This window comes from Gopherus flavomarginatus, chromosome 2 (genome assembly GCF_025201925.1).
Source record: "Gopherus flavomarginatus isolate rGopFla2 chromosome 2, rGopFla2.mat.asm, whole genome shotgun sequence".
Classification (NCBI taxonomy): Eukaryota; Metazoa; Chordata; order Testudines; family Testudinidae; genus Gopherus; species Gopherus flavomarginatus.
This window is the reverse complement of record NC_066618.1, coordinates 298,608,427-298,633,777: the sequence shown is the minus strand read 5'-3', so window position 1 is coordinate 298,633,777 and position 25,351 is coordinate 298,608,427. Positions and strand designations below refer to the sequence as shown.

The window sequence follows — 25,351 nt, the reverse complement described above, 5'->3', positions numbered from 1 at the left end:
CCAGTTATGTCTACACTGCCAAAAAAAACCCTGCAGCAGTGACTCTGAGAAGTGTGGATGTACATTAAGTTAACACCCCTTTGACCAACCCAGGATTCTTCCCTATAATATGTTCTCTGCTGCTTTGTCCCAGCTAATCTCTTGTGACTCAAGCAATAAGGCGTCCACTACTTCCCCATGGGATTGTTCTTCAGGTAAGAAATTGTTTCCTTGTATTCAGCCATAAAGTTTCCTTTGCTCAGTTTCATTCCATTCGTCGTAGTTGTAACCACTTGCACAACCATAAATAAATCCTCTTCTTGTGGTGGTTAGACAGTTACCTTATCTCTGATAAATTGTTGCTTAGCCGACTGGTATCTACTGGTTATTCATTTGCTTTCCTCTAATATAGCAGACTTTTAAGCCCTTTATGTAATATTTTTGCTGCTGTTCTCTGAATTCCTTTCCGTTTATGTACATCTTTCAGGTATTGAGTTGCCCAGAGCTGAACGTAGGATTCTAGGCATGGCCTCACTGGGACCTTATAAAAAGGGACTATCAGTTGCTTGTTCTGTGGCTTGATGCCTTTTGCATGCAGCCTGAACTTTCATTAGCTTCTTTTGCTGCCAAATTGTGGAAAATCCTGCTGAGTCTTCTACCTCAATAATGCAGAGTTGTGCAGATCATTAACATTGCATTTACCAGCTGTACAGTGTGGGACAACTTCTTAACGGGTTTTACAGGTGTGCTTGCAAATGAGACTATATGGGATCTATGGATCTGTTGATAATGCAAGGCAACCAGGTTCTACTTAAATGATTGTGCAACAGCAGACAGTCAATTGGGAGTTTCTAGGTAAAATCTGGACTTGGGTGCCCACTCCTCATGCTTGATACCTCAGAGTAAACCTAGTCTTGCCAAAGGTCCCCTTCTCCCCCACAGTCCTGTGCCAGATGATATGTACAGCAGCTAAAGAAAGGAACTGTGTGTCCCCACTTTGGGCTCCACCTAGACACCACAATTGTGATTGCTGTACAGCAGGGTAACCTGGGAAATGTGTGCCCAAGACCCACCTGTGCCACTTAGGATGTCAGCCAGTCACTAATGGGGTTGGGGCAGTTGGGAAGAGTTGGTACTTTATTGGTGGCAGGGGGTAAGGATTTGAAACATTACAATTATATCTGATTGTATTCCTCTCCCTCACATTTTATTAATCATTTATTGTCTTATGTTGTGGGCTCTTTGGTACAGAGAAAGTATCTTCAGATGTATTTGTACAGTGGCTAGCACCATGAGTCTTTTGGGTGCTACCATAATATAATAATGAGAAAAAAAGTCCAGCATGGAGAGAAACCCCAATTACCTTCACTAGGAGGACTGTGGTGAGAGAGATCTATTTTTGACTACCAAGGGAGCAGAGAACTCAGCTGGGGAGCAGCACTGGTGAAATAAACACAATAAATTTGAGGGCTCATCTGCACGGTAGGATAATGCATTCTGCAGGGGGTTGATTTCTAAAGTGCCCTGACGTGTGGTTTATTAATTGGTCCATGTAATTCCTGCTGGTGCTCACTGGTTTAGGGTTTGTAGGTTCCAATTGTGCTTGGGCATGGGTAGCAGTGTCTGCTTAACACTCTCCTTCCTTGCTGGCTCAGCACTCGTCAGTCTAAACCAACCTCCTCCCTGTGGTGAGCTGGGTTCCATAGCTCAGGGGGTTAGAACAGTGGTCTTGGAATACAGAGGTCGCAGGTTCGAATCTCACTAGGGCCTGAATAGCAGTCCGTGGTTCAGTCTCTCCTCACTGGTGGCTCGTCGAGCCTTCCTTGGTCATATGTCGCTCCTCAGCCTTAAACAACCTCTTCCCTCTGCTGAGGGGACCTGGGGTCTAGCTTCATAGCTCAACAGGTTAAAGCAGTGGTTTCAGAATGCAGGGAGTCACAGGTTTGACTCTCACTGGAGCAGTCTCTACAATACTACATCAAAGTGTGCCAGACTGGTCTGCGTGGACCAGTTCATGCAAAGCACATTAGAGGGCTTTAGAAATCACACTCCCAGAGAGCACTTAACCCCAAGTCCTGAGATGTGTTAGACATGCATAACAATGTTAACATTTCAGCAGCCCTAATTAGGATAGTTTGTAGATCACTTGAACCTGTTAGGTTCACTCCCCCTGGGGCACCTGGCATTGATCACTCTTGGAAGACAGGACACTGGGCTGAATGGACCTTTGATCTGCCCCGGTATGGTTGTTCCTATGTTTTTATTGAAATGGAGGAGGATTACAGTGTATTCCTACAGCTAGAGAAATAGACCAAGGTCTTATCTACACACACTTTGTGCACAATTGTAACTCAATCAGTGAACCTTCCTAGTGTGGATACTCTGAAATTGGTACAAAGCCTGGCCTACCTAGCTCTGTGATTTAAGGGGGTGATTTTTACCAGTGTAGTTACGCTGGAAAAAGCCCTAGTGTGGGTGCAGTTATACAGTATAACTCTGCTTATGCCTGTTGGAGGAAGGTTCCCCCACAAAGCTGCACTGATTTAACTAAATTGGTTTATATCATACATTGAGGCCTGTTCCACACTTAAAACAGACACTAGCATTCCTGTGCTGGTTATGGCTGTGATTCTGTGTGTTTTTTACCATCACAGTCTCAGTGTAATCTTCGCTCTTGTGGTTACCCCCTGGGAGACCTCTACAACCTGAAGTTTTTTTGCTGCAGGATGGCCACCTTAAGGTCTGCTATAGTGTAGCCAGGGAGGTTGAAGTGTTCTCCTACAGGTTTTTGTATATTGCCATTCCTAATATCTGATTTGTGTCCATTTATCCTTTTCCGTAGAGACTGTCCAGTTTGACCGATGTACATAGCAGAGGGGCATTGCTGGCATATGATGGCGTGCATGTCCACCAATATAATATACGCCATCATATGCCAGCAGTGGACACAAATCAGATGTATATTGCCATTCCTAATATCTGATTTGTGTCCATTGCTGGCATATGATGGCGTATATTACATTGGTGGACGTGCACGCCATCATATGCCAGCAATGCCCCTCTGCTATGTTGTAATAACCTTAGTCCCAGATTTGGACCTTAGCGTCCAAAATATGGGGGTTAGCATGAAAACCTCCAAGCTTAGTTACCAGCTTGGACCTGGTACCTGCTGCCACCACCCAAAAAATTAGAGTGTTTTGGGGCACTCTGGTCCCTCTGAAAAACCTTCCCTGGGGACCCCAAGACCCAAATCCCTTGAGTCTCACAACAAAGGGAAATAATCCTTTTTCCCTTCCCCCCTCCAGATGCTCCTGGAGAGATACACAGACACAAGCTCTGTGAAACTACACAGAGAGACTCCCCCTCTCTGTTCCCAATCCTGGAAACAAAAAGTACTTTCCTATTCCCCCAGAGGGAATGCAAAATCAGGCTAGCGATCCAACACACAAATCTCCCCTTGATTTCTTCCTCCCACCAATTCCCTGGTGAGTACAGACTCAATTTCCCTGAAGTAAAGAAAAACTCCAACAGGTCTTAAAAGAAAGCTTTATATAAAAAGAAAGAAAAATAAGTACAAATGTTCTCTCTGTATTAGATGATACAACACAGGGTCAATTGCTTAAAAGAATATTGAATAAACAGCCTTATTCAAAAAGAATACAAATCAAAGCACTCCAGCACTTATATTCATGCAAATACCAAAGAAAAGAAACCATAGAACTTACTATCTGATCTCTTTGTCCTTACACTTAGAAACAGAAGACTAGAAAGTAGAACTACTTCTCCAAAGCTCAGAGAAAGCAGGCAGCCAGAAAACAAAGACCTTAGACACTCAATTCCCTCCACCCAAAGTTGAAAAAATCCGGTTTCCTGATTGGTCCTCTGGTCAGGTGCTTCAGGTGAAAGAGACATTAACCCTTAGCTATCTGTTTATGACATATGTACATCGGCCAAACTGGACAGTCTCTATGGAAAAGGATAAATGGACACAAATCAGATATTAGGAATGGCAATATACAAAAACCTGTAGGGGAACACTTCAACCTCCCTGGCTACACTGTAGCAGACCTTAAGGTGGCCATCCTGCAGCAAAAAAACTTCAGGACCAGACTTCAAAGAGAAACTGCTGAGCTTCAGTTCATCTGCAAATTGGACACCATCAGCTCAGGATTAAACAGAGACTGTGAATGGCTTGCCAACTACAAAACCAGTTTCTCCTCCCTTGGTTTTCACACCTCTACTGCTAGAACAGGGCCTCATCCTCCCTGATTGAACTAACCTCGTTATGTCTAGCTTGCCTGCATATATATACCTGCCCCTGGAAATTTCCACTACATGCATCTGACGAAGTGGATATTCACCCACGAAAGCTCATACTCCAAAAAGTCTGTTAGTCTATAAGGTGCCACAGGATTCTTTGCTGCTTTTACAGATCCAGACTAACACGACTACCCCTCTGATACTATCTAAGGTATATTATACTTGCCCCCCTTTAGCTTTCTTGTTAACAGGCTGCCTTTGAAACAGGCGGCTCTGTGGCTCAGCCACACTAGAATTATTGTTGTTTTCATCTGTCTCCTGCTTTTTCACTAGCTTGTCTTCCCTGATAGATTTGTAGAAGCCTGTTAGGCTAATGCTAACTCATCCTTCTCTCCAGCGATTTCCCTAAAGCCCTGAACGGCTGTAGCCGTGCCACCTTTGCCGTTCATTTTCTAACCCTGGCGTTCATTGCCCTCAAGGGCTCCCCTACCCTGGACTGAGTTCCAAGTGATGGAAAATAAACACTTAACTTCTGCTGTTGCCCATTTTCCACTGACTTCGGGGGTCAGTTTGGTGTCTACCCTTCCTTACTGTCTTGATGGCAGCTCCTGTGGCTCTCCCCCTGCAAGTTGTAATGGCTCCTTGTGACCCCCACAATGGGTCCACAGTCCCTCTCTGTTTCCAGTGTGGATCCTCATGTCCTTCAGATGTTGGACCATCTTACAGAGCCCGACTGGCCCTCTTCTTGGTCCTTGCATTTTTCCTTTAGAAAGGAATTGAAATCTGTTGTCTCTTGGAATCCCAGCTCCCAGACTTTATCCTTGCACTGTACCTTGATCATTAGGGTACTTTATTCCTCTTACTTCTAGGAACATAGGATTTACCCTACCAGTTTAGATGATTAGCTAATCTATCCCAACAATGGCTGCTAGTTTACTGTCTTTCTCTACTTACCATGCTTGATTATTGGTACTCTGGGCTTATGCTAATGATATCACTTCTCTACAGCCAAAATGCTTCTGAAATAAATGTAGTCCAACTTTACTAATTCTGGGTCACTGAGAACGAAAATGATGCTTAAAATTGTTGATTGGCTCTAGTTTTCAACATATGCTATTGGGTCAGTATATACGACCCTTGACTTGGGAATGGTGGAGGATAAGTGAGTTATAAAGGGAAGGGATCTCAGTTTAAACCAGAAATGACTAAAATACATCTTTGACTGGATCTATGAATAAATCTATGACTGGGTTTGGACAGTACTTGCTTTTTAGGCAAAACAATGAATGATGCAATCTGAAGCTGGTATTGAGTCATACATGATATGAATTGCATCATGTTATTCCTAGAAGTCATGGATGATGCAATCATAACGAAGCTTACATCACCCTGCTGAACAAATTGCCCTATATCAGCTCTAGAAATCATACAGTGTCGTGCTCTCTTATTTGTCAGTGTTTGATTTTGCAAAGAGACACATTTCTGTTCAGCGAAAGTGAGCAGAGATGCCTTGTACTTGTGTGAACAGTGCAGATAACTTCTGCTATGTTTGTGGTGAAGTGACTTTTGCATCACAAAAGCGCAGTATAACCAATATGGTTAAGAAAGCCTATTGCCTTTATTTTGGCTGCAAAATTGGAGATCAGGACAAGAGGTGGGCCCCACACATATGCTGCAACACTTGTGCAACAAATCTTGGCCAGTGGTTGAACAGGAAAAGGAAATCTATGCCTTTTGCAGTGCCAATGATTTGGAGAGAGCCAAGAGATCATACCAGCAATTGTTACTTCTGCATGGTGCCTCCAGTTGGGAAAGGTGTGTCAAAGAAGAAAAAGTGGACTGTGCATTATCCAAACATTCCATCAGCTATATGCCCAGTACCCCACGGAGGAGGACTGCTGGTTCCCTGATGCACCAGAATCATTCTCACTTGAGTCAGACGAGGAAGAGGATGAAACTTCTGGTCCTGAACCATCAATGTCACAGAATCCACATTTTCTCCTATCCTCCTCCTCTGAACCACACCTCATAACACAAGGTGAACTGAATGAACCTTGTCAGGGATTTGGAACTACCCAAGAGTAAGGCAGAGCTGTTGGGCTCCAGACTACAGCAGTGGAATCTCCTGGCAGGCTATCAGGGCAAATGGAGCCCGTCAATGCTTGCAGACTATTGTTGGACAGTGACAAGAGATGCTCCATTTAATGAATACAAGAGACAAGCCAAGAAGCACCGAGTAGACACTGAGTAGGACTAAACTATGTACATAATAGTTTTTTGCCTTTTGTTTCATAATTTTTATTTCTATAACCCTTTTGCTGATTTTTAAAGTGTTACATAAACAGGACAGGTGAAATATTATCATGTAAAGCAACCATAAACACATGAAAAGACCTAGGTTTACAATTTATGATTAAAACTCTACTATCTACACAATATACATAGACATAAAATGTAAAAACTTAAATATCTTAGAAACAGTAGCCAATCAGTTGTTTTAATTGTCTTATTTGAATTCAGCACATCAAAATACATAATAAATATCACATTTTATCTCTGAAACAGACGACTTCTCAAAAATTGTAGACCAGTGTATTCTATCTCTAGAGAAGTAACATAGTAAACTGAACCAAGATCTGCAGAAATAAACAGCAAAGGCTGGTGAGTTATCATCATCTGGTCAAACGTGCGATCTTTCTGTCAGTACAGCTCCTGTGTGATTGTAGGCATAAGAAATTATGCAGCAGAGAATTTAGGAAGTTTTTCTGGCTCCTCAGCCCAACAGTGAAATCCAGCAGACTATGGCGCATTCTCCCCAAGGAAGAGATGGAAGCCTCATTTTTTTGGTTAATTGAAAATCATGTTGGAGAAATTGCTGAAAAATGTAGAGGAGAATCCTGCTTTGGCTGGGAGACAGACTAGACTGACTAATGTCTTTTCTGCTTCTGATTTCTATGGGAGCTGTGGAGAAGTAAAATGTAAGTGGTTGGAGCCTTTGAGATAAAGGGTGCTATGTAAATAAGGAGGAGGTAGTCTTTTTCCATGTTCACCCGATTTGGAGGGGATGTAAGATCTCAAGATGAACCCGTGTACATGTGAATGCGTAGACATAGAAATCCATTCTAAGAAATTCTGGTTTTAGGGAAACAATAATATCTTGTCGCTTTGTATAAAAAAGTTAGCCTCTCCCCTCACTTTGAACATTTATTTTAGCTATTCATTAATTTTGGAGGAGGAAAAATGAAAACAAATGAAAATCACTGATGTCTGAAGACGATGGAAGATGGATGAACGCTAGCCTTGAGAATGATCCCATTGTTAAGGCAAAGAACTAGAAGTTTGAGTTCTGTTCCTGGCTCTACCACAGATGCCCTATGTGATGCTAGGAAAGGATGTTTATTCTCATGCTGCCTCCCCGCCTTGATTTTCTATCTGTAAAATGGGGATCATGCTTCCCTAGCTGTCATGAATGTTGTGTGTCTCAGTGAATCCACAGACACACTGTGTAAGTGCAAAGTATATTATTGTGAAGCTTAACCAAAGAGCCTTTGCCACCTTGATGTTACAGCATTCAAACATCTTCCTAAAAGGCTGAGTTGAAAGAGTGGCACACTTTGGTTCTTTGACTCCATCAGCTCATAAGGAACCTTGGGAAGGATGCATACATAAGTATTGCTTTAAGACTTTTATGGCAATAAGGTTCCATTGTGAAGGTCAGCCATAAGGTGTCTAAGTTTCCACACCAGATTTTTTCCTTCCTCCTTTCCTCTTCTCCTTGGGTGTGGTTGGTGTGAATTGTTCACGGGGGAGGCATGTCTCAGAGTAAAACCACCATCTCAGCAATGCACGGAGCACTCTGGTGTGCGTGAGCTATGAGCCCTGGCTGATAAATGGTGCTCATATCCCATTCAAATATGATGCAAGCAGTTTTTTTGTAGTTTGTCTTCCATTGCGGTAGTAAAGTTTTTAATTAGGAAAGCTAATGAGATCGATTAGTCATTAGAACTGACCTCTGGATCTCTGCAAGGAGCGTGCATGTGTGTGCTGGGCTGATAACGGGAGACGCTGGGGTATTGTTTGTAATAAAAGCGTAAAGTGTTTGATTTGAGTGAAATGTGCCACAGGGAATACATCATGCGGCGAAAAAAAATTACAACCCTGGGAGCCTGTAATGAAGGGAATTAAACCAACATCCTATCTAAATAACATGATTATCTACACAAAACCCCTCAGCTAGCAAGTAATAATAGAAAAGTGAGCTGCTTCGGAGAGTCTCTTTCAGAACATCGTTAATCCCGGAGCCTCGCGCACAGGCAGTATCAGAAGAGCAGCTACTGTATGAATGCAACATCCAATTACCGCTGTGGAATAGAGTTTACCAGGCGGCGGTCTGTCTGTGTTTTGGGAATGGTGGGGAGGGGGAACTGAAAGCCACAACAATTTGGGACCTCCATTTCTTACATCACTTGTAAGTGCAAGGCAGTGAGGGATATCAGGCAGGAGTTTGATTGGATGTTTGATTGATTAGCAGCCACTGGAGCTTGTAAAGGTGCCAAATAAATAAATAAATAAATGTATTTGAGAAATTCCCAACTTAATTGTATAAGGTTAAAACATAGGTAAAGAGTCAGCTAATATTTCAAATATGAAAGTAGCACGTTTAGGCAAATTTCTACAGGGATCTGTACATATTAGACAGTAATACACAGTGTTCTCGCAGGCAAGTTAAAAAAGTCTGGGCTGGATGAATGGGCTATAAGGTGGATAGAAAGCTGGCTAGATCATCGGGCTGAATGGATAGTGATCAACAGCTCGATGTCTAGTTGGCAGCTGGTGTCAAGCAGAGTGCCCCAGGGGTCAGACCTGGGGCCGATTTTGTTCAACATCTTTATTAATGATCTGAACAGTGGGATGGATTGCACCCTCAGCAAGTTCACAGAGGACACTAAGCTGGGGGAGGTAGATACTCTGGAGGGTAGGGATAGGGTCCAAAGTGACCTGGACAAATTGGAGGATTGAGTCAAAATAAATCTGATGAAGTTCAACAAGAACAAGTGCAGAGTTCTGCACTTAAGACTAAAGAATCCTGTGCACTGCTACAAGCTCGGTACCGACTGGCTGAGCAACAGTTCTGCAGAGAAGGACCTGGGGATTACAGTGGACGAGAAGCTGGATATGAGTCAGCTGGGTGCCCTCATTGCCAAGAAGGCCAACGGCATATTGGGCTGCATTAGTAGGAGCATTGCCAGCAGATGGAGGGAAGTGATTATTCCCCTCTATTCGGCACTGGTGTGGCCACATCTGGAGTATTGTGTGCAGTTTTGGGCCCCTCACTATGGAAAGGATGTGGACAAATTGGAGAGAGTCCAGCAGAGGGCAACGAAAATGATTAGGGAGCTGGGGCACATGACTTACGAGGAGAGGCTGAGGGAACTGGGCTTGTTTAGTCTACAGAAGAGAAGAGTGAGGAGATGATTTGATAGCAGCCTTCAACTACCTGAAAGGGGGTTCCAAAGAGGATGGATCTAGACTGTTCTCCATGGTACCAGATGACAGAACAAGGAGTAATGGTGTCAAGTTGCAGTGGGGGAGGTCTAGGTTGGATATTAGGAAACACTTTTTCACTAGGAGCGTGGTGAAGCACTGGAATGGGTTACCTAGGGAGGTGGTGGAATCTCCTTCCTTAGAGGTTGTTAAGGTCAGGCTTGACAAAGCCCTGGCTGGGATGATTTAGTTGGTGTTGGTCCTGCTTTGAGCAGGGGGTTGGACTAGATGACCTCCTGAACTCTCTTCCAACCCTGATCTTCTATGATTCTGTGATACTACATGCAAGGAAACACACGTATGAAAGTTCAGAAATAGGATGTAGTCTAATGTTTGGCAAGGAGAAACAGGGAGCCAGGACTCCTGGGCTCTCTTCACACTTTTGCCACTTCTTTTCTGCATGACTTCTGTGTAAAATAACTTGGTGACTTTTAAGATCCATAAAAATCTTTTAAGTGTAGTCCTATTAAATCTATGGATATGAAATGTGTAGAGTGGGTCAGCCCAACCATTATATTCCCCTTCTAAAGGGAGAGAGGCAGAATTGCTTTCCAGTGTGGACCTCTGTGATATTATAGATGCTTTGGCAGAAATATGTCCTCATGTGGGTTGTGAATGGCTTTGTCTGAGGCCATTCAGAGAAGTGGAGTCATTTATTTTTTTGTTCCGACTCTGGACTTTCTGCTAGAGGATAGCAAAACATATGAAGGCCTGGTATCACTAGAGCTCTCTGTGAGGAATCTGGAGTTTGCTCCCTCCCAGTTGGTCTGAAATAGGCCAGATCAGAGGACAGTTTAGATCTGTTAGATAGTACGTTGGAGAAGATTGAGGGTATGCTTCTTAGATAATGAAGGAGCGGAAAAGAGTTTTTGTAGGTGGCTGGCTGAGCGCCTGTTGAATTTATCATGTTAATGTTGCTGAGTTATTGTTAATGGTGCGTTAGCGCATCCAAAGTCTTGGATAGGTGTTTTTTAGTTATTATTTAAATCAAAATAACTAAATTAAATAGACGTTCCATGAACAGAACAATCTAACCTGGCCATGGCTCAATAATATTATAAATTATATTACAGTAGGTCTCAAACTGTGCTATGGCTTTACATACACACAGGATGACGCAGTCACTACTCTGGGTAGCTTACAATAGTTTTTAATAAGTCCAGTGTGCAGAAACTTTGATAAACATTCTGTTTAGATGAGAAACTGTGCCATTTCTGTTCTACATTTTCAGTCTATCCCCTTTCTCAGTCTTTAGCGCTAGGGAGATTTGCAACACAACAGGATCTTTCTTTCATAGGTCTTGTCTACATTAGGGAAATTTTGTAACTGCAGGACTTTGCTAACACTAATTTATCTACTGAACTGGTATCTGAACAATGGGAAATTTTTACAAATGTCCCAAGTGTAGACAGGGCTTTAGATTTCCCCACTGCCTGCAGCCTGTTACTTCCTAATCCATACTGGGTATCTTTTAGAACTGGTTGATTTGGAAATGCTTGTCAAAACCATAGACTTCTGTGTAGGGAACAAGGGGCTGGAATATCTTGGAAACAAAGAACATTTTTTAATGTAAATAATAGTTAATTAAGAGAGAAGGAAAAGAAGTATTGAGAATATTTGATTTGATTTATAGATCTGTGGAGGGGGTGTGTGTGTTTGTTTAAGCAGAATTTTTTTACTAAAAGGCACCAGCAACTCTTTAAGCTGCTGGCTTTAACTTCCTGACTTTTGTGAGTATTTAATACTTAACATTAACTTAATGTACCCTTTTTGGTATTTAATATACTGTATAGCACTGCTACTTTTATTAATGCTTACTGATAATTGCAGACTGCATTATATCTCTAGTCTCCCTACAGCAGAATCTTGCCATCCTAAAAAGCATTATAATGTGTTTTGTGCTGAGGCTATTTATTAACATAACAGTACATAAGATTATTTCAGTGCATTTATTATTAATTATTTACATTGTGGTAGGAAGTAAGGGCCCCAATAAGGAATCAAGGCCCCTTTGTGCTCAGCACTGTACAAACATATACCAAAAAATGTACAGTCTTTGGACCCAATATCCATGTCCTTGCCAAAACAAGCTGGTTTGCATCGGAAGCTCAGTCATGCAGTCTTCTCAGAGGACTTCCTACTTGCGTGCTTGAAGCACTGCATTTGCTGTATTTAAAAAGTATTGTTTGGTTTGCTTTTAACCATTTGAATTTGGGCTGTCAAACGATTAAAAGAATTAATCACGCGATTAATCAATAATAGAATACCACTTATTTACATAGTTTTGGACGTTTTCTACATTTTCAAATATATTGACTTCAATTACAACACAGAATACAAAGTGTACAGTGCTCACTTTATATTTATTTTGATTACAAGTATTTGCACTGTAAAAAAACAAAAGAAATAGTTATTTTCAGTTCACCTCATACAAGTACTGTAGTGCAATCTCTTTATCATGAAAGTTGAACCTACAAATGTAGAATTATATACAGAAAATGACTGCACTCAAAAATAAAAACGATGTAAAACTTTAGAACATACAAGTCCATTCAGTCCTACTTCAGCCAATCGCTCAGACAAACAAGTGTGGTTACAATTTGCAGTAGATAATACTGCCCACGTTGTGTTTACAATGTCACCTGAAAGTGAGAACAGGTGTTCTCATGGCACTGTTGTAGCCGGCATTGCAAGATATTTATGTGCCGGACATGCTAAAGATTCGTATGTCCCTTCATGCTTCAACCACCATTCCAGAAGACGTGTCCATGCTGATGATGGGTTCTGCTTGATAATGATCCAAAGCAGTGTGGACAGATGCATGTTCATTTTCATCATCTCAGTCAGATGCCACCAGCAGAAGGTTGATTTTCTTTTTTAGTGGTTCGAGTTCTGTAATTTCTGCATTGGAGTGTTGCTGTCTTAACACATCTGAAAGCATGCTCCACACCTCGTCCCTCTCAGATTTTGGAAGGCACTTCAGATTCTTAAACCTTGGGTTGAATGCTATATCTGTCCTTAGAAATCTCACATTGGTACCTTCTTTGCATTTTACCAAACCTGCTGTGAAAGTATTCTTAAAACAAACATGTTCTGGATCGTCATCCGAGACTGTTGTAATGTGAAATACATGGCAGAAAGTGGGTGAAACAGAACAGGAGACATACAATTCTCCCCCAAGGAGTTCAGTCACAAATTTAATTTAAGCATTTATTTTTTTAACGAGCGTCATCAGCATGGAAGCATATCCTCTGGAATGGTGGCCGAAGCATGAAGGGGCATACAAACGTTTAGCATATCTGGCATGTAAATACCTTGCAATGATGGCTACAAAAGTGCCATGCAAATATCTTTTCTCACTTTCTAGTGATATTGTAAATAAGAAGAGGGCAGCATTGTCTCCTGTAATTGTAAACTAACTTGTTTGTTTTTCACAGTTGGTTGAACAAGAAGCAGGACTGAGTGGACTTGTAGGCTCTGAAGTTTTACATTTTGTTTTTGAGTGCAGTCATGTAACAAAAAAAAAAAATCTGCATTTATAAGTTGCACTGTCACAACAAAGAGATTGCACTACAGTACTTGTATGAGGTGAATTGAAAAATACTACACCTCTACCTCAATATAACACTGTCCTCGGGAGCCAAAAAACCTTACCACGTTATAGGTGAAACCGTGTTATATCAAATGTGATTTGATCTGCCGAAGCGCGCCGCCCCCTTCCCCCCGCACCCCTGGAGCGCTGCTTTACTGCGTTATATCCAAATTCGTGTTATATTGGGTGGCATTATATCTGGGTAGAGATGTATTTGTTATCATTTTTTAAGGTGCCAAATATCTGTAATAAAAAATAATATACCTTTGATTTCAATTATAATACAGAATACAATATATCTGAAAATGTAGAAAAAACATCCAAAATATTTAATAAATGTCAATTGGTATTCTATTATTTAACAGTGCGAATAAAACTGCGATTAATCGCAATTACTTTTTTTGAGTTAATCGCATAAGTTTACTGTGATTAATTGACAGCCCTAATTTGAATGTTTTTTTAATGTAAAACCTACAATATAACGGTAAAAAGTGCAGGTAGTTGAAGAGGAAATGGTAGATTAAAATTATTGTCCTAATTGTATGTGCTTCAGTATGTGAAGTGTGCTGCCAGATTTGCCTTGATTTATTTACACCGAGCCCTTTTCAGATTGTCACAACTGTATAGAATGCCGTCAGTATTTGTATAGGTTTAGTGTGGCAGCCGTGTTAGTCTGTATCTGCAAAAAGAACACTGCCATGAGTATGCACAACGCTTAACAGGCAGAGTTGAAGATCTCAATATTCCTAAATCTTGCTCTCTTCGGTCAGTGATCATCTTTTTTCCATTATAATTCATGGGGAAAGTTGCTATCTTCATTTTTATTATTAAGCGCTCCAGTGACATTTTGCACTATTGAGCCTTCTCTTGTGTATCCCATGTGTTAAAGATTTTTTACCGCTATCTGAATTTGGGATGGGAGATTCATGCTGCTATTCTACTCTCCAGATCCTAACAGAGGTGCTGAGTTGCTGAATTTGAATTAGCTCTAGAACCCAGCTTCTGAATGAACTAGAAAAATGAGTACCTGTATTTTAGCTCTGGTGCAAGGGGGCCCAGGAGTTATTGCCATCACATTCTCAGAACCTGCTCTGCCTGTGGTAGTGCTTAGCACTGATGCAACTACTGGAATGTGGTTGTACGCTGGCAATGGTAGCTCTGTGCCTCTAGCACCCTTGTTATTACCACATGCTAAATTTAGCTTGTGGGCAGCACTAGTCCCACCTCTCCCAACAAGGGACACATTGGGCAAACACAAAAGTGGGGTCTGTTTTTCCCCTCTCCATCTTGCAATAATTTTAATTAGAAGATCTCCAAAAAAAAAAAAAAAAAAAAAAAAAAACCCAAAACCAGCCAGCCTTTTAAATCAGTTATAAAACCAGAGGATTTAGTCTCAGCATGTAGTGTCAACTTTAATTATCTGGGCAGTTATAGCTGTATGTTATAGAAGTGAGGCAATTAGACGCATTCCTTAAAGCTGTGAAAAAAAATTGCTAACTATCAAGGAGAGGAAAAACAGAGTCAAACATGTAACTGTTAATTGCATGAAGCATTCTGCATTAAAAACTGGCTTGTAGATCATCTTGCAAAATATTATGAAAATGGAAATGATTAAATACATAAATCTATTCAGAATGTAGATGTCAGGGATAAGGTGTGTTTTCTAAATGTGTTTGAAATGTCTCAAAAGACCATTGTGCAGTAGGAAGGCTGGAATATTTGTACTCCTTAAGATGCAGTGGGGAAATGCCTGCTTCAGTCAATAGTGTGGATGAGAAATTTTCAGGTTGTTCTTTTGCTTACTTTCTTCCAGGGTCCAGCTTGCACCTTGTAAGGAGCCCTGTGGCTAATAAAGTAGTACAGACTCGCTATAGGATAGTGAAGAAGACTGTGGCTTCACCTTCAAGTTCGTCGTCATTCTTCAGCATTCCTGTTCCCAGCTGGAAGACAAGGCGACTTGTGACATCTAGGTAACGTTTCTGCCTATGCTAATCTATTAGGATGCTAATAGACTTCTGTTGTGAGATGCACAATATATAGTGGTTCACCAGGGAGATACTTCTCCCATCTCCTGTCTGGAGAAGTTTGTCTCATGACACGCTACCTCGGAGTGACCTGCCTTTAACTACAAGGCCTAGAAAACATAATTTTCAGCGTACATATACAACTCCTCACACATTTTCTATACATACGTCTCTCAGTGATTAAATAACCAGTGTGACACAGGCTTTCAGTAGAGACCCTTACAATGACCCCCTTTGGTCAATCCATGGGATCTCTGTACATCATGCACCTTGATGTCCTCTGTCAGTTGGCATCAAGAGGTCCTGAGGTTACACTCTCCCCCAAGGAACATGCCCTGTTCTGCATACTAATCTACAAATTACTCTTGCACTTCATGGAAGGTATCTACTGAGCCATGGACCCTCCTCCAATTCACCTTCCTTTTATGAATCGGTTGTACCAACTCTTTTTGTTCACAAACAGACCAAATACTGGTTCTTCGTGCTCTTTCCCCTCATGCCCTCCCCCCCCATTGCTTTTCCATCAAGATACTATCATATTTTATCTTCTGTATAGAATTCACAAATACCCATGACTGTCATTCTGCTATAGTAAATCATGCAGTCAAATCAATCCTTGTGCTACTTCTAAGCTGGCCCAATTAGAACATCTCTTATTGATGTTTTGGAGAGGGGCTTGTATACTGTGAACTTGCAGATACCGTGAGATTTTAGCCTAATGCATGTCTGTACTAGAAACTCTGCAGTGCACAACTGGACTGCTGTCGTGTAGACACTTACTGCAGTGATGGAAAGGATTTTTCCTTTACTGTACGAAATCCATCTTTCTGAGAGGTGATAGCTAGTTCAATGGAAGAATTGTTACACTAACTAGCAGTGTCTACACCAGGGCTTAGGTAGGCTTAGCTACATCGCAAAGGGCATGAGACTTTTCACAGCCCTGAACGATGTAGGTGAGCTGACCCAACTCTGTAGTATAAACCAGACCTTAAATGTCTTTGAATTTCACAGGTTCGTATATTTTTTTGTTAGCAGTTACAATGATAGATATTTGCGTGTAAGTGAAGGTTTAGTTTTGATAGCTCATCTTCTGTTTGATTCTGCCATGAAATTATAATATCGAATCTGTCAAGTTCTGATCAGTGTCCATGGTTGTAGACAGTGGTACTGGCAGTCGCTTCACAGAGAGGGAGGAGCAGAGTATTTAAAATACCATTTAATCATAGCAGAGAAGACAGGACAAATAGTGGCCAAGCAAACTGTTCAGGATAAATTCTTTTCAGGTTTGTTCCAGTATTAAATGTAAATTGCTTACTAAATTAAGTCCAGATTCTTCATTGTATTGGGATTAAACTGATCGCTTCTGTTTGGAGCTGTCGCCACTAGCAAGGGGTTCTTTACTGAGTTGTCCACTATAACTCTGTTGTTCACACTGCAGTTTGTCAGATCATTTTGTGCATCTGAAGGGGTTTTGTTTGCAATGACTACGTGACCTTAGAGCAGTGGTTCCCAAAGTGGGGTTCGCAAAATGTTACAGGGGGTTCTCAGAAAAAATTCCCTAATGGTGATCAGAGCTGTCCCTAGGGACTCTGGGCAGCCGCAGGGCCAGCAGCCTGGAGCCCCTGGACTTCCAAGAGCTAAACAGATCAAAGCAAGCATATCTATCACGCTGAGGAGATTTTAAACTTCAAAACTCCTTATAAGAAATGGAAAGGGAGGTGGATATTTTTTGCTGTTTTTTAAAATTAAATAGGAAGCTAGTATTGTTTTAAAATTATGATGAACAAGTTTAAGCTTTGTTGTAACGTGCGTTGTTTGCCTGGACTGCTCAAGACCTGAATGCTTGTGTAAGACGAACTCTTTGAGTTGGCTTCTTAAATACCTTCCTGCTGTTTCATATCTGATACTCCTTGATGAAACATAGGAGTCTAGTCTTATAACAGGCTTATTCAAAGTGGTACAAGCTATGAAAGTGAGATCTTGAAATAGTTTTGCTGTTTTCATAATGTAATAAAAATACTCTAATGATAAATAATAATAAATAGTGTGTAATAATCAGCATGTCATAAAAACACATTTTATATTTCCAAGATCACTGCTTTTATAATTTATACTTAGGTAAAGGAGAAAATCCCCAGAAATATTCATTGTTAGGAGGGGGTTGGTGAGACTTGACATTTTAGTGAAAAGGGTGCACAGGTTGTTAAAGTTTGGGAGCCACTGCCCTAGAGTTAATGGTGATAAGCCAGGAAACTTGCCCCTAACCAAAGCAATTACATCCCCATCAGCCTGGAAGTTGCCCCCCTCCTCTCTCGAGTTAGATATATCTGGAGAGTGTATCTTTTCGTCCTGAACAAGCAGTATTGAGCGAATCTGGCTCTTTTATTTAAATCTATTAAGGGGAACCTACCTTGGTTGAAACAGTTGCTTCATTCTTTATGTGGAACAGCCAGTCTTGTTAAAATGACCATTCTCCCTGTTACTGCCCAGTTATCTGAAAGCCTGAGCAAAGATTGATTTTTGTTTCTACTTTTTTTGTGACCATAAATGTTCTGTGTAGGGTCTGGACAAAACTGCCGCTTCAGTGTCTCTGCACTTAATGTTTCTCTACTGGGGCCTGGAAAGAGGGTGGCACCCATTAGATTCCATAATTGTCCCAATTTTATCAATGGAGGTGAGGGGGATTTGCATCCTGTAAGTGCTACTTGTTGGTTAGTCAGGGTTCTGAAATCACTTTCAGAGTCAGTGCAACTTGGGGGTGTTGTGTGGTGGTCCAGCGCTGTTTGTATGGAGCGTCGTTGTGTTGCACAAAGCTTGATATGCCAGTCTGATTCACGAGACCAATTCAGGATTAGGAGAAGGCAACCTTAAAGAAAGAGGAAGAGGAAGGTTACTTGTATTTGTACCGAATTTTGCATGGAAAAAAAAAAAACCTCTGCTCTTTGGTAAGATGAGCCCTGTCAAATTTGAAATGGGTAAGTTTAATATCAGGGATGTTATTAAGATGGGGCAAAACGAGGCTTAGAATGGGAAGCTAGCTTCAACCATAATGATGGCGAGACAAGTCCCTCCTCAATTTGATTCTGTTCAGGTTCTCATACCCTCCTCATTACCATGCAATCTAAACCTCTAATTGATTGAGCATCTGACTGAGAGGAGGGGACTTGTGGTTGAAAATTGGGGGGGGAGCGGGGCTAGAGACAATGATTAAGACCAGAGATCACAAAGTCACGCCATCAGTCTTACTCAAGAGAGCAGACATTTTGTAGAGAGGTAATCTGATCGTTCTGTTTTGATTGGATGAGAGCTTCCACTTGTAGAATCATCTTCTACTTATTAATCTTGGACTTCATTAAATTGTGTGGCTTAGATCTTATGGCAGTTTCATACAGATTTCAATAAAGTGCCATCAGCAAATTAAAACAATTATATTTTAAAGAAGTGATAAATCTCTGATTCAGTCTTGCTATTACCGTCGTTGCGTGCGATCCATCATACGGACCGTCTGGTCAGGACATGGCAAACGCTTTTTCTGTAGTTCTAACATTTGTCTTATACTCCAGTGTTCATTACATTCTCCTGGATATGGATCAAAAAAAAAAAAAGATCGATTAGACTGTGAGCTACTGGCTCAGGGGAAGGAGGAGGGAAGATCCAACATTCGGGTTGTTAAAAACTGGACTGGATGAAGCGCTGGAGACGTCCCGAGCAGGGAGTCATCCTGGACTGTTTGGAGGAAGATTGAGATATGGATTAAGTGAGTGGCTCTCATCCATCTCTAGTTTTGATGGTCCAACAACCTCCTTTCAGTCACATTTAATCTTGCCCCACTCTTAAAAGCGGCTCATTTTGAAGGAGATCTAGTTCAGAACCACTGAAAAATCTCCCCGCTGCTGCCCTGTTTGCTAGTGATGATGCCTGACATTGTTTTTCTCTGTGTGGAATATACTCTCTCGGCGCCCCCCACCCCCTTTGTGTGTTACTTGGTTAGTGGACTGTAAGCTCTTTGGGGCAGGGACCATGTGTTTGTACAGCTCCTAGGTCAATGGGGCCCTGATACTGACTGGGCCACGGGGTGCTACTGTAGCATATTAAATAACAGTTGAATACTAAATAATACAGCCCAACGCGAGCACCACCGGGGTTGGGAATAAGCCCAGCTTGAGGCAAAGGGATCTCAGGTGTGTCTGACTGCTGCTGCATAGCATAAGTGGGGGCCAGGGGGTACTTATGCTAGGATAATGGCCAGCTTTCTGTGTTGGTGATGGTGGTTAGATTTAGCACATGCCTGCACTGCCCTCCTTCAGATGAAGTTGCAGCTTGTTTGTCGAGTGGCTAAGCAGCGGTGATTTATTAACCTTTTAGTTTTACCCTTTGGATGGTACCAAGAATTGTAAACATTTTTGTAATGTCTGTTTGGCACTGAGCCACGGTGCTGTAAAGCAGAGCTCGAAATGCAGCACTGGGTGCACGTGGCTGCTGCGCTTGCAACACGTAGGGACGGGCAAGTCCCAGCAATCAAAATTCAGATCGTTCAGGGCCTGCATGGGAAGGCATTGGCCCTTCAGTTCTGCCGTAATCCCTTGATTTATGTGGCACTTTAATGGACTTCTGGTGGGGCCACATATCTGACCCACCGAACACTTTGTAAAGCTTGACTCTGCAAAGAGTATTGCTGTGCATCTGCAGGGGATGCCACCTGGCAGTTTGCAGCATGGGGTAGGGTCTCTGGCATTAGCTCCACTGCAGGCAAATCCCTTGAAGCAGTTAGCCAGAGACAGAAGACAAATGTGTCTCTCAGGATTGGGGGTGGGGGGGGGGTGCTGCTGCTGCTCAGCCACAGGCACCCAGTGCTAATTCCTCAGTGATTGGTTGCTTTCTCCCCTCATTGCTGGATTGCATTAAACTTTGCCCTGCCGCTGACTTTTCTGCAGGCGATAGATGGGAGTGTATTTTAAATTAATTTTACTGCACTTTTTGTAATATTTTTGTTTTAAATAGATTTATAAGCAACTTGGGGGCTATTTCCACAAATTTATGAAGATAATTTTCACACTCTTGATAAGGTTAAATTTACACCTGCTATTTCCATATTAATTCACATTGCTAAGTGGATCTAATTTTCTTCCGTTCTTCTATCTAGTGAGCATGGCCTTTCCTAATGCAATTTCCCCCTCACTAAATCACTGTGATCAGGAGTCATGATCGAGTTAAATTAACTTAAATTAATTTACTTAATAAGAGCTCCAGATCATTGTGAATGAGATTAAGATTTATTGATTCTCCTTTCACTCCGCCCCCTAATCTCTCCCTGCTCTGCAGGAGTGAGTTTTGGAAAGGCTATGGTTTCTTTCTTAAATTTCATATTTCCTGTCACATTTGGTGGTTGTGTGAATCATGCAACGGCATCTTAACTCTGTCCAGATCCTCCTCTGGCCATAGATGAGCTTGAAGAATTGGTGGTGATGTCAGGGACACTCTACACTCATAAACCCTTATTAACAGATACTTGAGGTAACTAGTTCTTTGGGTTTCAGAGTAGCAGCCCTGTCAGTCTGTATCCACAAAAAGAACAGGAGTACTTGTGGCACCTTAGAGACTAACAAATTTATTTGAGCATAAACTTTCGTGGGCTACAGCCCACTTCATCGGATGCATAGAATGGAACATATAGTTAATAATATCTAGTTTGCATATTAATTCCAGCTCAGCAGTTTCTCGTTGGAGTCTGTTTTTTGAAAATTTTCTGTTGCAAAATTACCACCTTCAACCTCTCTGGTCACTCAGTAACAGACTTAAAGTGTTCTACTGGTCTTTGAAAATTATGATTCCTGATGTCAGATTTGTTTCCATTTATTCTTTTGCATAGAGACTGTCTGGTTTGGTCAATGTACATGGCAGAGGGGCATTGCCGGCATTAACTTGGGTTTGAATAGAGAATGGGGGTGGCTGGGTCATTACACATATTGAGTATCAGAGGGGTAGCCGTGTTAGTCTGGATCTGTAAAAGCAGCAAAGAATCCTGTGGCACCTTATAGACTAACAGACGTTTTGGAGCATGAGCTTTCGTGGGTGAATACCCACTTCCTCAGATGCATGCCTCAGATGACATGCATCTGAGGAAGTGGGTATTCACCCACGAAAGCTCATGCTCCAAAAAGTCTGTTAGTCTATAGGGTGCCACAGGATTCTTTGCTGCTTTTACACATGTTGAATCTATTTCCTCTTGTTAAGCATCCTCAGACCTTCTTGTCAACTGTCTAAAATGGGACATCTTGATTATCACTACAAATTTTTTTTTCTCCTGCTGATAGTAGCTCATCTTAATTAGTTAGCCTCTTACAGTTGGTATGGCTACTTCCACTTTATCATGTTCTCTGTATGTGTGTATATATATCTTCTTACTATATGTTCCATTCTATGCATCTGATGAAGTGGGCTGTAGCCCACGGAAGCTTATACTCAAATAAATTTTTCAGTTTCTAAGGTGCCACAAGTACTCTAGTTCTTTGGGGTAATTTGTTTGCCAGCTGCTCTACTGCAGTTGCTTTCAGGAAGGTCTCGCTTTCACCCTGGTTCATAGCCTGACTGATATGAGGTGACTTGCCTGGGGCGTCTCTGATTATGCCCTGAGAATAACAGGAGACCGTTCAGCTTTTCCACACTTGTTTGGAGGAGGAGGAGGAAGCCTTTCTCCTCATTTGAGGATGCAGCAGTATTGTGGAACCTACTAGAGAGGACACAGATTCCCTTACAGGAGAAGGGGCCAGTGGAGTGTCAGGTGGGAGTGCACCTTGCTTGCAGCTGGTGGGTACAGATAACAGTGCAGAGATGCTGCCTGTCATTAAAAACAGGACCTCTTTCCCTTGTCTACCCGCCTCCTTCTCTGAAATCAGAATCTTCGGTGCCTGTCTGGAGAAAAGAAGACTGAGGAGGATCTGGTAAGTCTTTGAATATGTTAAAGACTGTTAATCTGCAGCCAGAAGGATTTAGGTTAGATATTAGGAAAAACTTTCTAACTATTTGATAACGGGCTCTTCGGTCTAGCAGAGGAAGGTCTAACACACTCCAATGGCTGGAAGTTGAAACTAGACAAATTGAGCCTGGAAATGAGGTGTCAGTTTTGAACAGTGAGGGCAACTAAGCACTGGAACAATTTACTAAGGGCTGTGCTGGATTCTCCATCATTGGTGGCTTTTCAGTCAAGACTGGATTTTTTAAAAAAAGATCTGCTCTATTTCAAACAGGAATTGTTTTGGAGATGTTCTAAGGCCAGTGTTGTATGCGAGGTCAGACTTGCTGATCACAGTGGTCCCTCCTGGCTTTGGAAGCTGTGAATCTATAATCTTAACCTTAACCCACATGCAAAACATTTTTCTGCATACTTGGGCTGTAGTGCTGCTTGTGCTAGGCACAGCAACTAATGGAAGGTGGAGTGCTCCGTTATGCTGCTGACGTTAATTTGTATTGCAGGAGTGCTCCGGAGCCAGTCAAGGAGCAGAGCTCCCATGCTCTGTACAGACACGAACAAAAAGACAACTCCTGCCCCAGAGAGCTTACATTGTAACTTATCAGGCGAGACAACAGGTGGATACAGACGGGAGTACGGGAAAACAGACACATGCTATTGGTCAGCCTGACAGGCGATGGTCGCAGCGCACCAGCTGCCCAACTGTTGTCAATTTTTTTGTAGGCATCGTGTCACGTAAAGTTTTTTAGGCGTCCTTAAATTTATGTGGTGTTATATAATACAATTGTGGTTCTATATAGCTATGTACAATTCCTGTCGTCGGAGGGTTTTAAGATCAGGTTAAACAAACACCTGTCTGGGATGGTCTAGGTTTACATGGTCCTGGCCCAGTGCTGGGGGATGGACTTGGTGACCTCTTGAGGTCCCTTCCAGCCCAACATTTCTGTGATTCTGTAACTGTTTTGCTATGTGCTGTCCACACACTTAAGGAAAGATAAACCTTGTCCCAAAGAGCTTTCAGACTAGGCTACAACAGAACACAACAGGTGGGTGAAACAAGCCAGTGGGAATTGGGGAGGGAGGTGGGGAAATGAGGTAGCTGTGAAAGAAGCTTATCTTAGCACACTGAGTGTTAGTCATGGCTTGCCGCCTGCCTTGCCATTGTCAGCTGGTGGTACTTGTAAGTGTCAGGCAGAGCCTAGAACTCAGGACTTGGCAGGTAAGGGAAGGGGCACCTGCTTTGCAACTCTGTTCTTTATACATATGTGTAATTTGTCTGCATATATACTCAATCGCTTATTAGGGCACTCAAGCAGTTTACTTCGGAAAGCTTTGAAGTTCACCCTGGAGAACAGTGTTAAAGAACCAGTGCTGGATGCAAAGAAATATAGCTAGAGAGAGAGAATATTTATCACCATAGGATTAAAGTGTATTTTTTCCCTCTGCAATTCCATTCTCTGAAGAAAAGCAGTGTGGTCCAGTGGACTGAGCACTGCTCTGGGCAACAGGAGCTTCAGATTTCTAGTCATGCCTTCTCACAGGGACTCCCTTTAGCCTGTGACAAGCCTTCACCTCAGTGCTTCAGTTTACCTATCTATGAAATGGGGTTGATGATTGATACTGAGCTACCTTACGGAGTGTTGAGGATTGATTAGTTGTTGTTTCCACACAGTGGTTCATGGGTGTAAAGTGCTCTTAGGCCAGGTCCACACTACAGCGTTAAATCGATTTAAACAGCGTTAAATCGATTTAACGCTATACCCGTCCACACTACAAGGCACTTAAAATCGATTTTAAGGGGTCTTAAAATCGATTTCTGTACTCCAGCTAAACGAAAGGAATAACCCTAAAATCAATATTACTAAATCGATTTAGGGTTAGTGTGGACAGAAATCGAAGTTATTGGTCCCATTCTTTTACTGAGCTACCCAGAGTGCACCGCTCCGGAAATCGATGGTAGCCTGGGACAATGGACGCACACCACCGAAGTAATGTGCCCTAGTGAGAGATAAGGCACTGCCTCTCTAGCTCTGATAGCCCTTGCAATCTCAGGGGGCTGGCGCTCTAAGCTTGAGATCTGCCAGTGATATCATCCTCCCTATCCTGTCTCTCAAGTGTCACTGTGCGTTTTTTATTCCACCTTGCCTGGGTGCTTGGGCTGCCCTTCTGAAATCTAGTCAGCCAGCTGCCTCCCTCTCTCCGTTCAGGACCCACATGTGCAGCTTTGCCTGCAAAAAATGCATGTTTCCACCTGGCCTGTCTTAAACTGAGTAACTATGTCATCTTTATAACGTATGTCCTCCCCTTCTGGTGCATGTTATATCTTCTGGTGTCTGTAGCGTGACCAGTGCCCAGTTTTCAACCGGAAAGTCCGGTTGAAAAGGGGACCTGACAGTGTCCGGTCAGATTTACAGACCCAAAGTCTGATTACTGGAGGTGGGGAGGTGCTGAGTCATCACCTGCGGCAGCCCCTACTCAACCAGGGCCGCCTCCTACCTGCATCAGACAGCTGTGGCTCCCAGCCCCGCAGGTGAGTCCCTCCTGACCCACGCAGGGAGTGAGGGAGAGGGAAAGAGCAGCGAGTTATGGGGCAGGGGGAAAGAGGAGTGAACGGTGGGAAGGGTCACCTCAGTAATACAAAATAATAATTCTAATGTAGGCCGCCTGGCGGTTATGGGGCAGGGCAGTTCTGTGGCTATTCTGCTTCACCAGCGACACCACTGCTGTGCTTTGCTAGAAAAAGGTGGTGATCTTACTCCAGCTAATTTCTTGCAATGCCCCTAGGGTAGCAGGCTGAAAGGCTCACATATTTCCAGCATTACTCCTGTGCTCCTTTGGATCTTGGCAGCGTGGTGTTTGTCCTTTGAGATTTTCCTCACCACTTCATCTACTTTTTGCTGACATTTCTCCAGTCCTGTTACGAGCTTCTTCAGAGGAGTGAAATAGCAGTTTGCCTTCTTGAAATTGTTGTTATCGCCCTAT

The 25,351-nt window shown here is 42.4% G+C and overlaps 2 protein-coding genes across 3 annotated transcripts in view; one reads left to right on the top strand and one right to left on the bottom strand.

The window, feature by feature from the left end:
- Positions 1-25,351, bottom strand: part of RHPN1 (rhophilin Rho GTPase binding protein 1) — a 974,759-nt gene that overhangs the window by 143,022 nt on the left and 806,386 nt on the right. The window lies entirely within an intron of this gene.
- ZC3H3 (zinc finger CCCH-type containing 3) overlaps positions 1-25,351 on the top strand; it is a 374,847-nt gene that overhangs the window by 118,062 nt on the left and 231,434 nt on the right. For both annotated transcript variants that reach the window (XM_050940706.1, XM_050940707.1), the window contains exon 4: positions 15,189-15,345. In XM_050940706.1, coding sequence (XP_050796663.1) covers positions 15,189-15,345 — 157 coding nt within the window. The remainder of the gene's footprint in view (positions 1-15,188; positions 15,346-25,351) is intronic.